The sequence below is a fragment of the Physella acuta genome, unplaced genomic scaffold (genome assembly GCF_028476545.2).
Source record: "Physella acuta isolate Inbredline_101_S28 unplaced genomic scaffold, ASM2847654v3 ptg000007l, whole genome shotgun sequence".
Classification (NCBI taxonomy): Eukaryota; Metazoa; Mollusca; class Gastropoda; family Physidae; genus Physella; species Physella acuta.
This window is the reverse complement of record NW_026731527.1, coordinates 1,337,978-1,357,500: the sequence shown is the minus strand read 5'-3', so window position 1 is coordinate 1,357,500 and position 19,523 is coordinate 1,337,978. Positions and strand designations below refer to the sequence as shown.

The 19,523-nt window shown below is 33.9% G+C and overlaps 1 protein-coding gene across 1 annotated transcript in view; it reads left to right on the top strand.

Moving 5' to 3' along the window:
• The window catches only part of LOC131948008 (fibrillin-1-like), a 13,151-nt gene extending 10,188 nt beyond the window's left edge, over positions 1-2,963 (top strand). Inside the window, exons 8-11 of the mRNA XM_059309498.1 lie at positions 492-639; positions 1,135-1,196; positions 2,335-2,485; positions 2,685-2,963. Of these exons, the coding sequence (XP_059165481.1) occupies positions 492-639; positions 1,135-1,196; positions 2,335-2,485; positions 2,685-2,686 (363 nt within the window). The 3' untranslated portion in view covers positions 2,687-2,963. The remainder of the gene's footprint in view (positions 1-491; positions 640-1,134; positions 1,197-2,334; positions 2,486-2,684) is intronic.
• The last annotated feature ends 16,560 nt before the right edge of the window (positions 2,964-19,523 follow it).

Here is a 19,523-nt window from a genome sequence, read left to right as displayed (position 1 = left end):
ATCTGTATCTGTATCTGTATCTGTATCTGTATCTGTATCTGTATCTGTATCTGTATCTGTATCTGTATCTGTATCTGTATCTGTATCTGTATCTGTATCTGTATCTGTATCTGTATCTGTATCTGTATCTGTATCTGTATCTGTATCTGTATCTGTATCTGTATCTGTATCTGTATCTGTATCTGTATCTGTATCTGTATCTGTATCTGTATCTGTATCTGTATCTGTATCTGTATCTGTATCTGTATCTGTATCTGTATCTGTATCTGTATCTGTATCTGTATCTGTATCTGTATCTGTATCTGTATCTGTATCTGTATCTGTATCTGTATCTGTATCTGTATCTGTATCTGTATCTGTATCAGTATCTGTATCTGTATCTGTATCTGTATCTGAACCTTTGCCTGTATATGCGTCTGCATATACGTTTGTGTTTGTTTCTATGTCCAAATAGAACACTTACTTAAAGTTAAACTATTTATTTGGCACAGAAATGCTACTCAGCTTGTAGGGCAGAACATTGCTACTCTTTCAAGTTTGCCGATGGTCTGTGTACAACCAAGCTCTATGCTGGCAATGCTGTAAATGTCAGTCAAAATGTAGTTGCAGGATCATTTCTCTCATGCTACAATGAGTACTGTAAGTGTTTTGTCGTGTAAATTACCGCACATGCTTAGTATGTTATTATCAGTGCAAGAATTTCAGATCAGTTTTTTTTTAAATGTATCTATACATTCTACATTTTTTTCAAACTGATAAGTTAAATAGTTAAAAAGTTCTAGGCAATAGCAAAGCTATTGGATATTTGTATTTCAAAGCGATTGTATTAATACATTTTTTTAAAAGGACAACAGATTAAATTTAAAAGCAAACTTGACCTACTGTTGTAGTCTAAATGTAATATGTATGCTTTTATTCTTTTTTTTTACAATCGCATGATACTTTAGAGTTTGATCTAAAGTGGTTAAAGAAATGCAATTTTGAGTATTCTGGCTGAATGTGTTTAGAGACAATCGGAACATTTGTAGCCTGCGTAAGAAATATTTAAAAGATTACCAGATAAACTATTTCTTTTGTCTGTATCAAAAAATAATTTGTTTTGTATGCATTTAAAAATGTACTTTTTTTATGTAGCACAGTGCACTTTATATAGCGATGTAGATTCTTACATACCCCTCACTGACAAGGCTCACGAGGTAAATTTATGTGTTTTTGGACATATACACCTTCAAATTAATCTAGATGTTTAAGAACGTCATTTATAAATAATTATATCAGAAAACTGTAAAGTAACAAGAGAAAATATATATCTAATCATGTCGATTCATTTTGAATTTAGAATTAATTGATTTTCATTTCTATTTCGAGGTGTTATATTTTTAATTATTTACAACCAATATCCAATTATACTTAAATTTAAACTTATTTTCTACGCTTGCCTTATGGGTTTCAGTTTAAAATTTGTTAGGTAATGTTTGAACATCCTTTACTTCGCTTGCTTGTATTTGTTTTTTTTTTTGTTTTTTTTTCTAGTCCAGCCGTTCAATTCATTGATGGTGTCTTCTTCGTTCTTAATTATACTGCACGGGATATCCTCCTACATAATGACTCCTACTTCACCAAACTTTTCCTGTACCCGTCCGAAAACAATGTACTTTTTCCTTAAGCAACTATAAGCTTTACCGACAGGACCACGCCAACCCCAATAATAGTGTCTGACCAGAGAATACATAGAAATCTTCTTTGACAACTGTTGGTGAATGCCTGTACTTTCTCCGTGGTAGTTTAAGATAAACACCTCTCTGTTCCCTAAATCAATACAGGCATTATGGTAACTTTATGGTGGGGTCCATATATTTGTATGTTGAGGAAGGCAGCCTTAGCTTAATCTATCCTTTCTACGCATGGTACCTCCTACTAATTAAGACTTAATTTATAAAAGCATACATATTAATGTGGGGGGGGGGGGTGGAGTGGTCGGGCGGATAAGCTCATGTTCGCTAACTCGTACAATTTTGGGTTAAACATTCGGGCAGAGGAGACTCGTCATAATATATATATATATATATATATATATATATATATATATATATATATATATATATATATATATATATATATATATATATATATGTGTCTGTGTGTGTTTAAGAAAGCTCTACATATTCAGCTTTTTCATACATAAAAAAAAAAATCAAATGTCTTTCTCCTTCTTTATTTACCCATGTACGTATTGTCTTGAGTTATCTCTTCTCTAGTTGGGAATGATAATCTTAGCTTTACTATTGATTTAACTCTTCATCAATTGAGGATGTTTTTGCACTTCTCTTACAGGATTGTTTTTACTATTGCCGTGGAAATTACAATTGTATCGGCTATCACTACTACCCAAACCCTTTATGTATTATTACTTATCCGATTGGATCCAGTTTTGACATAAAGAACATTCCGGTGGACACATTTGTCTATCTTAAATGTGATAAATGTGAGTGTTATTGGTTCATGTTTTACCTGTCATAATATTAACTTATTTTGTTTTTAATATTTAAAAGTTCATTACCAACACTATTGATTAAATGATAAATATTATTTCAAGTGTAACGCCTTTTATAATTGTAAGCTTATGTTTTATAGGTTTCGAGAAAAATAAACTGATCTTAAATTAAAATTGTGTTTTACCACAGAAAACAGTTGGGGAAGACAGGTCTACACAGAAAGCAACAATGTACTGCTGGACACTCGACATTTGTCGAACAAACTGCTTAGACGACTTGTCTACATATTGGAAACAGTTGAATAAAGACTTGCATTCTGATCGTATTGTCCTCTTTTATTTTATTTTTTTAGTCAGTGATACACTTGAGACTGTAGAATCGTGTCAGAAATATGCAGGCGTGTGTTCTTAAAGAATCATGATTAATGTACAATGCAAAAATTACAGAATACACTATAAGTATGTTTAAGTAGACTTGTTGATATTTGTTTCCCGGCTTGTATGTGCAAGATAATCTGGGAAGAATATTCGGCTCTCTTTTGAATAACATTTTGTGAAGTAAGTCATGCATTTATAAGAAATGTTTCTTTAAAGACAGTTTTTAAATATATGTACCTATTATATAAAAATATATGCTCGCCATGATGAATACACATAAATCCTAATGAGTTGATAATTATATCAAAGAAATCAAATGATAACATCTTTAAACAGTCATAGAATCTTTTGGATTACAAATGTACAATTGTTAAAACTTTCGAATTTAAGAGTGCTCTGTCTAAACTATATTAGCATGATGTTGATTTACTTGTGTGACCCTCCATAGCAACACAGTCATTAGACACAGCTTTGGTGAATGACAGATTGGATGTCATTGTGTCTTTACTGAAGGATTGTCAAATACGCATACAAGTTTGTTTTAAAAGACAAAGCTTGGGTGACTGACAGATGGGTTGTCATAGTGTCTGTACTGCGAGTTGTCAAATAGGTATAAAAAGGTTGTTTTAACAGAAGTTTCTGGTTCCGTGTTAGTGGATGTTAGTTTTGTATGTATTGTTGTGTATATATTTAGGTGTTACATATTGGGTCGTCAGGCCATAGGTAGTGGTCGATGTGTGGTGTGTCGTGACAGCAATAATTGCTTTTGAATAAACTAACGCCACTGAACACAAGTTATTGTTTTATAAAGAAACATCAGCTGTATTCACACGTCTGTATACAAGAAAATGAAATGGGCATTATTTTAACAATATATTATTCTATGTTAAAACATTTAGAAAACATAACCTTTAAGGTTTCAAGTATGGATTTCAAGTTGTGAGAGTGTGAGTGTGTGAGTGTGAATTATTTTAGTGAGTCTGAGTGTGAATGCGAGTGTGAGTGTGTGAGTATCATTTTTAACGAGTGTGAGCGTGGACGTGGACGTGAGCACAAACACGAGTATGAGCATAAGTATGGTTGCGAGTATGTATGTTAGTGTGTGTGTGTGTGTGTTAGAAAGTAAATGAAAGTGTGAGTATGAGCGTTAGTGTGAGTGAGAGCGAATGTGAATATGAGTGCAAGTTTAAGCTTAATGGCATTTGCATGTGCATATAAGTCAGCGTGTCATAGACCACCGCATCCACTAGCATATTAATTTTAAAATAACTTGTTTTTTTTTTTCTCAACTTGAAAAAATCCAATCTTCATTACTGCGTTAACATTGTTTGAATTTCGCAACAGTGCAGATAATACAAATGATCTTAATTTTAAAAGATTTTAATGTGTTTCCGTTTTAAAAGCAGGAATTTGATTGCGAAAACTCTTCTTTTTTTCAAATTTCGGATACGGCTGGCTTATTGCGTTGAAATTTGTTAACACCTTTTTTTTTTTGGAATTTAATTTTGCTGAATATTGTCTCAGGCTTAGTGTTTTTCGTCTTTAACGTTTGTCGCAGATGTTAATTATCCCTCAAGTAAAATGGGGTTACTATTTAATTTTGCAAATGCTTTTCGTTAAGTTTACTAAGTATGTTTGTGGCATCACAAATCTCGGAATATTAATTTAACCCACTGTTTAAAGTCCGATTAAGCTAACACTTGCACAGTGAAAGTTCTTAGATGTTGAGGTTGTGTTGTGGCTGTGTTGTTTTTGTGTGTTTTGTGGTTGTGTTGTGGTTGTTTTTTGTTCATGTTTGTCTTCTGTTTTTGTTTGTTTTGTTCTGTTCCCAAGTTGGTACATTTAAAAAAGATTTACCGTGGCGGAGCACGGGTATGCAGCTAGTACATTATATTAGTTAAGTTATAAACTGTGTATTTTGTAAACTGCCTAGGCATTTGATGTGATGGCTGAATAGAGCTGAATGCAAAATAAACGTGTGTCGTGTTATCTTTAGGAATTCTACACGAAACAAAACAGGGAGCCAGTTAGTGCAATGTATTTAGTGTATTTATTAAATCTACATTTAAAACAATTATATCAACATTTTAATATATTATATATTTTTTATCAACATAAAAAAATCATGTTTGATTTTAATACATATTCTAAATATTGGCAAAATAAATGTTTGTAACCTGCACCATTATCACCATCTCCCACTGTGCCCAAGACACATTGGGAAAAAGAATTACCCTTATGAAGGATATTTTAGTGAGCACTTTGCCCATTCAACTCACGTTCTCTAACGAGAGTCAGGTACCCATAAGAGCTGAGCGAACTCACATAAGTCCTACAGACTCGATTCAGTGATCCGAACGCGAAACCTTCAGGTAAACCGTTGTGAACTTCACTATTATACCAGTCTAGTCCCTATAGTCTATATACCCAGCTTTTTACGGCGACAAATGGCAACAGTGTACTGCAGGTCTTGGCATTCCATTTGCTCTGGTCCAAGCTAAAAGTCGTGAAGGCTGCTCATTCTCTCCCACCGTGGTTAAAAGTAGGTTCACCTGGTTGTGTACATCAACGTTTTATTTAAAAAAAGGCAAGAGTATACTTACATGTAGTCTTTTACCCTCAAAATCATAAAAATGGATATTATATTAATAACGCAATTATTTCTAAAATTAAACTCCAAAACCATCTGTATCCTAAGCCTAAACATAGTGGAAACTAAATAACAACGACAATCTAAGGTTAGCTAAAAATTATTCAAAAAGCAATGTTAATTAGTAATTAGACATTGATTTTCACATGTTGTTTAATGAACAAGCTCTGAGTTTTAATTTTTCGTAATTTATCATTACGATGCCACATTACAGAATTAGATGTAATAAAAAAAACTGGACTATCTATCATTTATTTGTTTTAAATTTACATTGTTCACTGCTAATGTTTTTAAATATGTCCCTGTTCTTTACCTGTATTCCGTTTTGTGTAATCAACCAACGATGGCCTAACAATCCAACCCCAGACACCAAGGTACTCATAATCCACAAAACCAATCCACATTTTCGATGTTGAACACACGATCTTTCCTATATTTCCAGAACGAGTTGAATCTACGACTTATATTTATTAAATTGAAATTCAATACATGTCAAAGTTGTATACTAAGGAAAATACTTTACACTAGAGAACACGGTTTAGGAATCTTACAAAACTGTATACGAAATAATCCTAAAACTAGATACTTATATGATATGAAATTTATATTTATTTTTTTCTTTAATATTTCTTCATCTGTACAAGAAAAGTCTTAATTACAATATTAAAATCTACAATTATTTTTAAAAGCCTATTTTTGCTTTAAGCCTGCTTTTCAAAAGCAACCATTTAAGTTAGTTAAAACTAAATACTTTGAAAACTATTGACATGGGTGCATTTTACAAACACAAACCTTACAAAGAAGAATGTAAACAGTGAATAGTTGGGGGGGGGTGTAATAAACACCTTGTAAATCTAACATAAATTGAGCCGTACACCCTCTAGCGATGATGTGCGGACCTAAAAATGATATTGCATTAATTTCTAATATATAAACTTTCGCCTGGGATCTCAACTCAAGACTTTCAGGCTAGTGGTTCTACCAATACAACTAAAGTACATTTTACATCGTAAAATCACAATGGATTGTTGGCCTATAACCAACGCTATATAGAAGCACAAAAATTCTAGCGGCCTAGAATATTGCCGACAACACCGTGTGTTTCATTGTAGGAGAAAGAGGGCTCGGCTTTCACAATGGTATAAAAACAAAAGGGAAAAAGAATTTTTAAAAAGCGTGGGATGGTGTCTAAAGAATAAAGATAATCCAACCGCAGCTACAGTATTCTCTTCACAAAACAATCAACAAGTAAAAAATGCACGAAAATTATGTATTTTAAATTACAAAAAATTTAATGTCTGCTGTGGGACCCCTAAAAGCCCCCCCCCCCCCCCCCCCGCACGCATAGTGGGGATTGGAGGCGCTGTAATTCAGTCCCTGCCCTCCATCCTCATCAAATCCAAACCGCCTTCGCATAAACCTACGCAAATACTTTCACTGTAGCAAAACACATTGTTTTTCAGTATTTAAAATAAAATACAAATGTATGTATGGTCTTTTTGTTACAACCAACTCCAAACAAATATCTGTATGCTAATATAGTTCCTTTGTGCAAAACATTATTGCATTGTAAACTATTTGGGGGTTTGTTTTAAATGTACAATGCAGGTGGTGTATAGATGGCGTAACGAATTAAATATGTTTGGGGGGGGGGGCGGTGAAACAGAATGATTGAAAAAACCACAAAGCAAAAAATTAGTTTTTTTTAAATTTATACTGCACATGTTGCAGGCTAGAATAATGTATGCGTTTATTCAGCAAGTCAACACGAAAACGTTTCTGTGTTTCATCGATTGCTGTGTCGTTAACATTACAGGACAGTAAATTGATGTGTATGACATTTAAACCTATCTAACCACTACTCAAAATCGCAATATACTAGCCATTTCGTGTAGGCCTACGTTTATGGTTTGTTGTGTTTGGTAAGAATAGTATTAACCTACGAAAATAACTACGTAAAACATTACCAGAGGTTTTACGTCGTAATTAATAACACGTTGTTCAATTTCAATACGGACCATCCTAATATATAGAAGACCATGTGCGCACTTCTCTCTCTCTCTCTCTCTCTCTCTCTCTCTCTCTGTATCTCTCTTTCTGTCCGCAATATTTTTGGCAAAGTAATCAGTATGTTCGGCGATATATGGAGGACTTAAAGATCATCAATTTTGTTGAAAATAGTATGGCGGACGTTATAAATGTATAAACAAAATTTTCTTTAAAGAAGGAAAGTAAAAATAAAGGCATGCTCGAATGTAGAAACACATTTCTAACTAAAATGTGTATTGTCGTGACATGAACGCAAAAAATAATGACGTCACTTGTCAAAAAGGTTCAACTGCGGAAATAACACAAAAATAATGGCGTCAGCTTCCAATTTCAAAATATATAAAGAAATGAACTATTTCATTCAAATTCGATTTAGATCTACTTATCGAGACGTACGCTATAAAATGTGTATAATTTTCTCGGCCTAAACTTATAACATTTACTTTGTCTATTAAGATTCTAGACCTAGAGCAGCGGAAAACTAGACTTAACGTAGATTCTAGATCCAGACTCTAGCTTTATCTACTATTATGTACTAAATCTAGATACTATGCCAATAATGAATTTCTTTACTAAACTATTTCAGGTCTAAATTATCTATCTATCTATCTTTTCTATCTTTTCTTATATATATATATATATAATTTCATTCAAATTCGGTTTAGATCTACTTATCGAGACGTACGTTATAAAATGTGTACAATTTTCTCGGCCTAAACTTATAACATTTACTTTGTCTATTAAGATTCTAGATCTAGAGCAGCGGAAAACTAGACTTAACGTAGATTCTAGATCCAGACTATAGCTTTATCTACTATTATCTACTAAATCTAGATACTATGCCAATAATGAATTTCTTTACTAAACTATTTCAGGTCTTAATTATCTATCTATCTATCTTTTCTATCTTTTCTTATATATATATATATATATATATATATATATATATATATATATATATATATATATATATATATATATATATATATATATATATATATATATATATATATATATATATATATATATATATAAAGCAATGTATGTTTGTGTGTGTGTGTCTGTATGTTTGTCTGTTTGTCTTTTATGCATTACTACACCTCTCATCACATCGCCGTGAAACTTTGGGAAGTTGTTGAGAATATTCCTGGGGAGGTTTCTGCGAAAAATGTTTTTTAAATTTTGCAGGGTAGGCGCCCTGGTACGGTGCGATATGTTTTTCTTAATATACGGTATATAAAAATAAAAGCCGATTTTGCTTTGACACAATTCATTTGAACGCTATCAAACTTTGGTGATTTCATTAGAACACTCCAAGGAAGGGTTCTGTAAAAAAAAATTATTTTTAATTTCACAAGGGCGGCGCCACGAGAGGGTGCGATTTTTCTCTATATACCGTATATAAAAATAATAAAAGTGAATTGCCGTGACACCGTTCAGACGATCGCCATGAAACTTTGGGAAGATGTTGAGAATATTCCTGGGGAGGTTTTTGCGCTACAACATTTTTAAATTCGCAGGGGTGGCGCCCCGGCAGGGCGCGATATCTTTTTTCTCTATATTTGGTTCATTAAAAAAAGTCTATTTCGTTTTCACACCGTTCATCCGTGTACCATGAAACTTTGGGGAGATGATTAGATCACTCAATGGTAGGGTTCTGCAAAAAAAATAAAAAATAAATTTTGAACGGGCAGTGCCCCCGGGGGAGCTTTTTTTTTCTATATACACGGTGTATATTCATCCGAATGCCATGAAACTTTAAGAAGTAGATGAGAATACTCCCAAGAATATTTATGCGAAAAAGAAAACTAAAGTTTCTTATGGGCGGCGCCATGAAGGGTACAATTTCGTCAATACACGGTTTGGCGCCCAAAGTTTTAGAGCGACTATGTTGGCACTTGGCATCCGTTAATCGAGCGTCCTGCATAGCGAGTAAGGGGTACTACTATATTCAGCGGTAAAACTACGACAGGCTTCTAAAAATAACTTTGTAACGCGAGGAAATCCTGTGCAGTTTCGTCACCTTGCGAAAGATGAAATAATAATCATTAAAAAAGTTTTTAAAAACCCACGTTTTCTGATTGAACTAAAAAGTAGAAAATAAATGTTATACATCACAATAATGCAAGCGATCACTCTACTATAAGCGATCAAAAACGTGAGGCGCCGTGATTTTCTTACAGTTTCTAATACTATTGACTTTTATTAGGGAGCTTGTAGAAAACGTGGTTTTTTAAAAACTTTTTTAATGATTATTATTTTCTACTTATTAGTCTTTGTCTGTTTGTTTGCATTAAAATCTCCTAAAAGTTGTATAGCATTAAAGTCTCGTAAAAAGACAACTCGTAAAAAACACTTTGTGTGAATACGTTACTGACTAGAACACATAGATTTGAACCCGCGCCGTGTGGGATAGCAATCGTGTGCCCAACCACTCGACCATATCGTCTCCCCCATACTGGCCACCAGTTGTTACGTTCTGGTTGTTTGTACACAAACACTGCGTGAACACTAGTCAGTAAGCAAAAAGAGGGAGAGTCCCGAACCTTGTTTTCATCAAATTACAGTTACTGGGTTATGTCCCTTTTACCCCACGTTTTTGTACAATTATATAGCGGCCTGAAATAATCAATACAATGTTTCCATGGATCAATTTAGTAATAATAACAATTGAATATTCTATGGTCATCGGAAACAAAGCTTCCCTGAAAATTTCAGCGCGCTAGCTAACCGGGAAGTGCCCGAAATTTCGATCGCAAGATTTGATTGGAGAACCAAACAGACGCGAAAGCAAGTTAAAGAAAACGTGGGAAAAATAACTTTTTGAATATGAGGAGCCTACTGTAGAGTTTCGTCACTTTGCAAATGATGCAATAAGCATCTATTATTAGACGATCCAGTCAGAAACTGACATCGAGCATCTAATAATAGACCATTGGTAACGCTAGCATATTGCATCAGTCACACTGATGTTTAAAACACATCAAATAATTTGTTTTACGTGTTAAAGAAAAAAATCCTATTCATTTGTGTCACTTTAGCGAATGACGAAATCTACATCATTGTTCACAGGATGCTATTTGGCACGCTGGGTTATCCTATGAGCAAGATGGCACCTGTTAGTTTTAAGGAGCCAGGGGCCGTACGCTGCGCCTATGCGGTAGTGTAATCGGGGGTGGGGGGGCTCCTGAGAGCGCCCCTCTACGTCCCTGACACATGGGTGGTCACCGAAGTGTGTTCTACCTCATTATTTCGGTGAGTGATTAATGTACACTCAAGGTTTTCATGCGGTAGTGTAGGAAAACCCGTGTCCCGATTATTATTAAAGCGCAGGCATTGTTTACATTTAAATAACACAGTTTTAGAAAACAAGGTCATGCGTCTAAGAACATATGATTGGTAATGCATTGGTGATATCCTTCTAATATATTTCGTCAGACTTTCTTCAATCCCCGCGGCAACGCGCGGGGGACGGGTACGCTAGTATATATAAAGCAAAGTGGTCGGGTGCCCGATAGGGCACTTCCCTGCGCCACAGGTACTTCAAATTTGGCACGATCCTGCCTTGGGGTTATAGAACACGAGGGCCAGTGCCGGATGGCCGAAAAGTCTACGAAGTGGGGCTCAAAACTAACCTCGACTGACCGCAGCCTTATATAAGCTATAATACGAAAAAAAACTTTTGCCGAACGACCCCTTTGATATTTTTTGAGGTGGTAGAACAATGCTTAGGAATGTCATAAAAAAGTCGGCATACATGAGAAAACTTCCTTAAGTGATCAAAACTGACCAGTCGTATTTCCCAATATAATCTTTGTATTAAATGTGGAAAACAGACGGCAATTTTAATACAAATGTTAGGATACTTACAATCTGTACATCTAGCTACTATTTTGCACGCACCTTGATAAATGGTCAGGCCTTATGGAAAAACTGTCAGTTTGACTAAAAACCCTCGACGAGGGCTAAAAATCGACCGCGAGTGAAATTCTCCTTATTTGAGTTATATAATTAAAAACATTCTCTCAAACAACCCCCTTGATATTTTGTGAGGTGGTAGAAGAACGCCTAGGGGTGTCAAAAAAAAACCCGGCCCGGCCATGGACATGGCGTTTGAACAACTAGAATTTAACAAGTGTTGGACGTTTGGTTCTATACACCCGGCTCATTTTTCCATAAACTTGGGCAAATGAATCGGCCTTATGGATAAACTATCGGTCAGCCTCTACTCGAACGGCCAGGGCTAAAACCTTATCACGAATTGCTGGCCTGTTCAAGTTTTGCGAAAAAAAGTTTTTATTCGATTAAAACAAATTACAACATCATGTCATATGTGTAAGTGCTTTTTTTCGTCTCAGACATGTAATTTACATCGCCCGTTTGCCTTGCCATGTACGCTTTAGTACAACAGTTTTCAATATCTGCTTGTGGGGTATGATACAGATGTACAACAGTAATACTTCTTTCTGACACTGAACTTTTATTCATTTAAGAAGGTTTACTTATAAGTAATACAAACGACTAATTACAATTTTATTTTTAAACCTGAAAATGCTAATGTTTAATTAAATAAGGTTTCTTTTTTTTGTATTTATATTATTATTTTAAATACATTTCCTTTTATACAGTGTCATTATTTAGTAAGAGCTTTATAAAAAGAGTAATAATTAAGAGAAGTAATTGCATTTTAATTTGTTTAGTAGAAATATATTAAAAGGACCTTATGAGCACCCCTATTCGACTATTTAAGAAAGGGGAAAATAAGTCATGGAAATTGTTTGAACGTTTGCTTATCTTTGATAAGTTGGATTGTAAGAAAAAGAGAACTTGGCTTTCACAGTGGTTTAAAAACAAAAGGAAAAAGAATTTATAAGATGGTGTCTATAGAATAAAGATAATCCAACCGCAGCTACGGTAATCTTTTTACAAAACAACTATCCAGTCAAAAATGCAAGCATTTTTTTTAACTATAAAAAAATTATTATAATCAGCTATGGGCCCCTAAATGGCGTGCCCCCCCCCCCACCCCGCATTGCGGGGTCTGGCGACACTGTAGTTCTGCACCTGCCCCTGTGTTGAAATACTATATTAAATACAGACATTCTCTCCATGCCTCGTTAAAAAAAGTGTTAGATTTCAAAATTTCAAATATGTAATCTTTTATTTATGTAAATGTAGCCACATGTTCGCTGTTGTCAACGCAATATCTTAAAAATAAAATTGTTTACTCCAACTCAACACGGCTTTTAAACTTGAGATGAAATCACGCCTGCCCACCTTTACCTCATACGCAGCAGCCACTCAATCTATAAACATTGTTAAGGTGCAAATCACTGAACCAGAACCCTCACATACCCCCCCCCCTCTTTTCTATGTTTTTGCCCCCATAAACCCTCCTCTCCAGTGGCGTAGCTAGGATTTTTGGGCCCCTATGCAAAAAATATTAGTGGGCCCCTCAGAGGCGTAGCCACCCTTCCCGGCGACCGGGGACAAACTTTCGATTTGCAACCCCCCCCCCCCTCAGACTTTCGATTTGCACCCCCCTACCCTCAAACTTTTGAAAAAGGGCCCCTATTTGTCTTGGGCCCCTATGCCTTGCTTACGCTAGCTTTACGGTATCTACGCCACTGCTCCTCTCGCTGGACTTTGAACTTTTCACTAACACATACTAACTATTTATTTCATCCCTGTATGAACTGTGTATAGAAATGTTGTTAAAATGGTCTAAACAGAATATCTTTTTATTTTTGAATATGTATACATTTGCAAATCCATCTTTATATGTGTTTTTAATAAGAACATTTGAAATTATGTAAAAAATGTTGATGCTGTTGCACTGGTTTTAAATTGCAAAAAAAAAGTATTTAAAAAAACAATTTCTCTAAAATTAGCATTACTGTTTAAACTTAAGCACTCCAGATAGCAGCCAACCACTAATTAGTTTTAAGAATACAAATTCTCAAATGTTTTTGAAAACATAAGCGAAGCTAGGCAGTATGCCTAGTAGAAATATGAATCTTTGTTTGTTAATCTATGTAGTCGGCTAATTTGTGATAAAATTTCAAATGAAATAATAGGGCCTATTCGCGAATAGTTTTTACGCTGACTCGGTCTTAATCTACGTAAAGTACACTACTTATTCCGCATCTAAGCTGAAGTGCCTAAATAGCTGAGATGATAGTGACTTAGTTACCATGCGGGTGGTACGAGTTCGAGAAACACCACGTCAATGTTGAATTTTTTTAAATATGTGTTTTTTAGATGTGAATGATAAAGTTGCCTATCTTGACTTGGCTGGACAAGGGGCAGTTAAAGGAGAGTTCACCTGTTTCTGTCTTCTCAGCATATGAAGGGATAGTGTGGTCAGACCCATGTTCAGTCAAAATAGGTGTTTTTAAAAGACAGCCGGGTTTTAACGATATAATTTAAGTCTCTTAATTTTAAATCTCTTTATCAGTGTGAGCATTTAATATGGTGTTGTGTTGACTAATAATGTATACGAGCCGACCCGCGGCGTATCAATATGACGCTATTTAGTTGTTTCATTTTCTACTTTTCAGTCATTCATAATTTGTGAATTCGACATTATCAATGCTGCCACTGAACAAATTTGCTTTAAAACACTATCAGTAGGTCGTTATGGACGATAACTCCCCCCACCCTCTTTTTCCCCAACCCCTACCCAACCCCCCCCCCCCCCCCCCCGTGAAAGCAGCCTACTCTTAGTTACCTCTCCTAAGTTTAAAATCGTTTCAAACTAAATTATCAGCCCCTAATAGCCGTCACTAAACCAGGCTATACGATTGTAAACATTTAGCGTGAACCTCAGCTCACCAGACCATGTAGGTATGGGGGTGGTAGGGATATGCCTAGAGAGGAAGAGAGGGGGCTGCTAGGCGCGCTTATAGCTTGGTGTTTTCTATGGTCTCCATGAAGAGAATTATATATATATATATATATATATATATATATATATATATATATATATATATATATATATATATATATATATATATATATATAGATAATTTGGTTTTAATTTAATTTTTCTAATAGGTATTGGTACTCTATGTTATTTTAAATGTGTCGGATTTTTTTTAGCTATTTAGTTATTTCTTTGCATTGTCACTAAATTTGTTCAACGTGTAGTAAAGCACATAGCGTTTTGACCAATAACTTTTTTTTAACATAATTTTCTCAAACAAGTAGGCCCTATAACATTAAAATATATAGGTAGGCCTATAATTCCCGTGTAACGGGTACCGACGGCTAATATAAATAAATATATATATATATATATATATATATATATATATATATATATATATATATATATATATATATATATATATATATATATATATATAAGCCAACTGTCAAACCGGTGAAACATTGATCACTAGCTCAGCGTACCGTTAAAGGAGAATGTATCATGAATTGCTCACATTCATGATACTAGCCGCTAGACATGTGTGTTTTAACACAGGACTTTCGAGTGAACGGACAAGGCGGAACAATTAAAGTCATACGACAAAAAAAACATACCAAAAATATTATACGTCTACATTTTAATGGGTAGTCAAAATAAAAAGTTAGTAAATTTGAGGCTGATATAAATGCCATATAGTATTATCAACTTACTAAAAAAATGAAAGTCGGATTATTACTTTAAACAATAATGCCTTTAAGTTTTATAAACTAGTATAAAAATAAACTCCTCAAATTTATCCAATAGCAATATTTTACTATTATCAACATGTAAATTAAATTATTTTCTGTTACTTTTTTACCGTGAAATTTTTGTTTGTTTATGGTTTGTTTTTCCTTTCTGGCTATCTTCTGTTAAATTGTTCATAACAAAAACTGTAACATTTTTTTTTTCCTGTCACTGGTTTTTCCACTAATCCGCTAACAACTCCCGTTCTCACCCACACCCAAACCAACACTTACTGCTAGCTAATTAATATTTTAAAACTCAACATTTTGTAAAAACAAAATTATAAATACTACGCTTTCAGCTTAAGATTGATAGTTAAAATTAATCTTTCTCTAAAAAAATAACCCTTCGAATGTTATCTGATTAAAGTATTCTGAAGTAATGTTTTAATCTATGACTGATGGCAGACAAAAACATGGCAGACACATGAAGCAGGTGAAATTAAAGCTTTAAAAAAATTTCAGTCGTTAAATTGTGGTTTCTACACAATTTTTATATGATCTTCATGTCTGCTGTATATACTGCAAATTGTATATTCTGAACTCTTTTTTTCCCATACGTTTAGGATACAAGAACCAAAGCAGGACGCTGGTTATATGCAAATAAACAACAAAGTTATATAATTTCGGCTTATAATGTGATCAAGCTGTAAATGTGCATAAACACTCAATTTTAGCATATTTAACATCCTATCAATACATATATTGCAGCAAAAACGTTTACTTTTGTATTAATTTTGTATCGTTTTGTGTATGTATATCATGTCTATAAGTAATATATATATATATATATATATATATATATATATATATATATATATATATATATATATATATATATATATATACATGGTTCCATGACAAATGATCTCAGGAAAAAGGATCTCAAAGACAAATGATCTCACGGACAAAAGATACTAGGAAAAAATATATCAGGACAAATGATATGGACAAATGATCTCAGACAAAATATTTCAGACAAAATATCTGACAGAGAAATTTTAATATGTATGATGATTTTTGTTGATTTGAACTTTTTTATTGCCTGTGCATATGGTTTTGTTTACTTTTTTACGCATAATAATTGTGAATAAAGTGATATTTGTTAAACCTAACAGGCCATCAAAAGAATTATTGAATTTTGTAGAGCATTTGATTAGAAAAAGTAAAAATTATAAACCACTTACTCCTTTAGCCTGAAAGGTATAATACATGATAATGCTTAAAACAAATAAAGTAACGATAGTTGAACAACATTAAGCTTCAAAACACGCGAAATATTTATGAAAAATGTGAATCATCAACACAAACATAACGTTACGTTTCATTGCTGACAAGTACATCAATATGATCATACCTCTCTAATACTATGTGATCATCTATTGTGTGAACTCTTGCTCGACATGTCCTAATTTCACATTTCCAAATCTCTTTGCCTGCTTATGGCAAACATAAATTCATAAGCAACAAATGTCCAAAAACCTTTTTGAGTGGTAACGAAAAAGGCCATAGCTGAGTAATCACCACTAATTATGCTTTGTTTGATGCACACTACGACAATCTTAGCTCCGTGATGACCGCTGTTTGTTTAAATAAGCATTTTTCACCGGATCGTTAAGGTGTGATCAACGTATAAATATGGACTGCAGATGCTATTTTTACTATCCCTTTGTGGATGTCTTTCCCTTAAGGCATGTGTCTGCCATCAAAGCGGGCGGCCACCTTGACATGAAGGTGTACCTTTATTGTTATTCCATCCTCTTTAATCTAGTTTCGTCCACCTAACATGGCAGGATTGTCTCATGTTTGGCGAGCCCAACTACGCTGTCTATCGAAATAATTTCTTTAATATTCGCATACTATATTACTAATACTAACTTTAAAATGTTTAGTGAAATATGAAAAATTTATACGACAGACATTTCTTACATGTATTATATATGCATATAAACAATATTTAACATAGTAAACAAAACCATATGACAATCAATAAAATAATAATAATATAATATTTTACAATTATATATATATATATATATATATATATATATATATATATATATATATATATATATATATATATATATATATACTGAGTTTATCTATGTGTTTATATCTGTATGCTGAGACAAATGTTATGCAAATCAATTTGGGTAGCTGGAAATAATTTATGATCGTACAATATGATAAGGAAAAAAACAAATACTTTTATTTAATGGTTATCAGATATTTTGAGTACTTGTATAAGAATATATCACCCGCACGACCAAGTTTAAAAACCCAACGTCTATTTTTTTTCAAATGAAATATTTGATGTTAGTAATTAGCATAACGCATACCAGAGCATCATGTCAACACTGAAATAAAAGTGTGTTTTAACATATGAAAACAAATATATATATATATATATATATATATATATATATATATATATATATATATATATATATATATACATATATATATATATATATATATATATATATATATATATACATATATATATATATATATATATATATATATATATATATATATATATATATATATATATATATATACCGTTTCCGGTTAAATTTGAAGTTGAGTTGGTGACTGTAGTTTTGGTTTAGAGAAATATTTAACACTATTAACCTAGCGCCCGTTGTATCTCTCCCTCAACGGGCCATTTATCTGGTATTAAAGAAGAATTATTAAAAAATGATTTTACTAAAGTGTTCCTAGATTTTTAAAAATGCATAAAATATGTTACAGTAACAAGCTTTAAGTTAATAATGAACTACAAATGAGAATGGGGGTGGGGGCTTTAGGGAAGTACCTATATAGAAAATATATACTTATATTCTTGTCCAAAAATCGAAAGATTTAGTATGTCCACCAACCCCCGAAAATTTTAAGTACTACCCCCACTCCCACCAACCCAACCCACCCAGGAAAAAGTGTTTGAAAACAATGGCTGTCTGCATGATTAGATTAGAGATGTAGGGTCTACCTTTAGTCTGTATGTTCTGCGACCAGTGTTTCTTTCAGACTTTTTACTCCATGTAGTTGGAAACTTGAAATTCCTGGGGGCGGGGCGTGGAAGTGTTACGACTAATTATTTTCCGAAGTCAAATATAATATAACGAGCCGACCCCCGCCGCTATTTAGTTGTTTTATTTTCTACTTTTCAGTTATTTATAATTTGTGAATTCGACAGTATCACTGCTGTCACTGAAAATATTTGCTTTAAAACACTATCAGTAAGTCGTTAAGGACGATAACCCCCCCCCCCCCCCCGCCGTGAAAGCAGCCTCCTCTTAGCTACCTCTCATAAGTTTAAAATCGTTTCAAACTAAATTATCTGCCCCTAATAGCCGTCACTAAACCCGGCTCTACGAGTGTAAACATTTAGCGTGAACCACAGCTCACCTGACTTCCTAGAGAGGAAGAGAGGGGACTGCAAGGCGCGCTTACAGCTTGTTTTCTAACGTCTCCAAGAAGAGAATTATATATATAGATTTCCATATACATTTTAACTTGTCGTAAAGGCGGAGGGTCGGTGGTGGACGTTCTGAAGAAACTTTTAATGTGACCTTTATCAATGGTCAACTTAGACGTAATCTGCGACTATATTTACTAAGAATGTGCAGCAAAAAGTGTAGATCAAGGTTAACAGATTAATTATTAAGGATGAATAATTAATCTCTATCAGCTTTACAAAATCAGTAATTCTCAATTAACTTCGAGTTAAATCAGCTTTCGATAACGAGTTAATAGGAATCGGTTCAGATGAATAAATTTTTACCACAAAGTTAACCATTAGCTTTAAATGTTTAACAGAAGTCTAACCTTAATGTCTTAGAGCAGGGGTCTCCAAACTATGGCCTGCGGGCCAGATGCGGCCCGCGATGTCCTCTCATCCGGCCCGCGGAGGTCTTTTTGTCCACGGAAAAAACGTTTGTTGGTGATGGCTGTGGAACTTTGCCCAGAAAAATCAAGAAGAAACTGGCCCCCGAACTGAAATTTGATTGTTAATGCGGCCCTCGGATTGAAAAGTTTGGAGACCCCTGTCTTAGAGGACTAGAATTTTCTCCGATCCAAGAGTTGCGCCGTTCTGCGGTTTAAAAACGAGTGAAGTCCCCTGGGCGGCAGTGCGACATTTCACTAACAAACCGTTAGCGTGCGGATGATTTGGATTCTATGAGTTTGGCGGGGCACGTGTTGCGGGGTAGTCGATTTTTAAACACCTGTCGT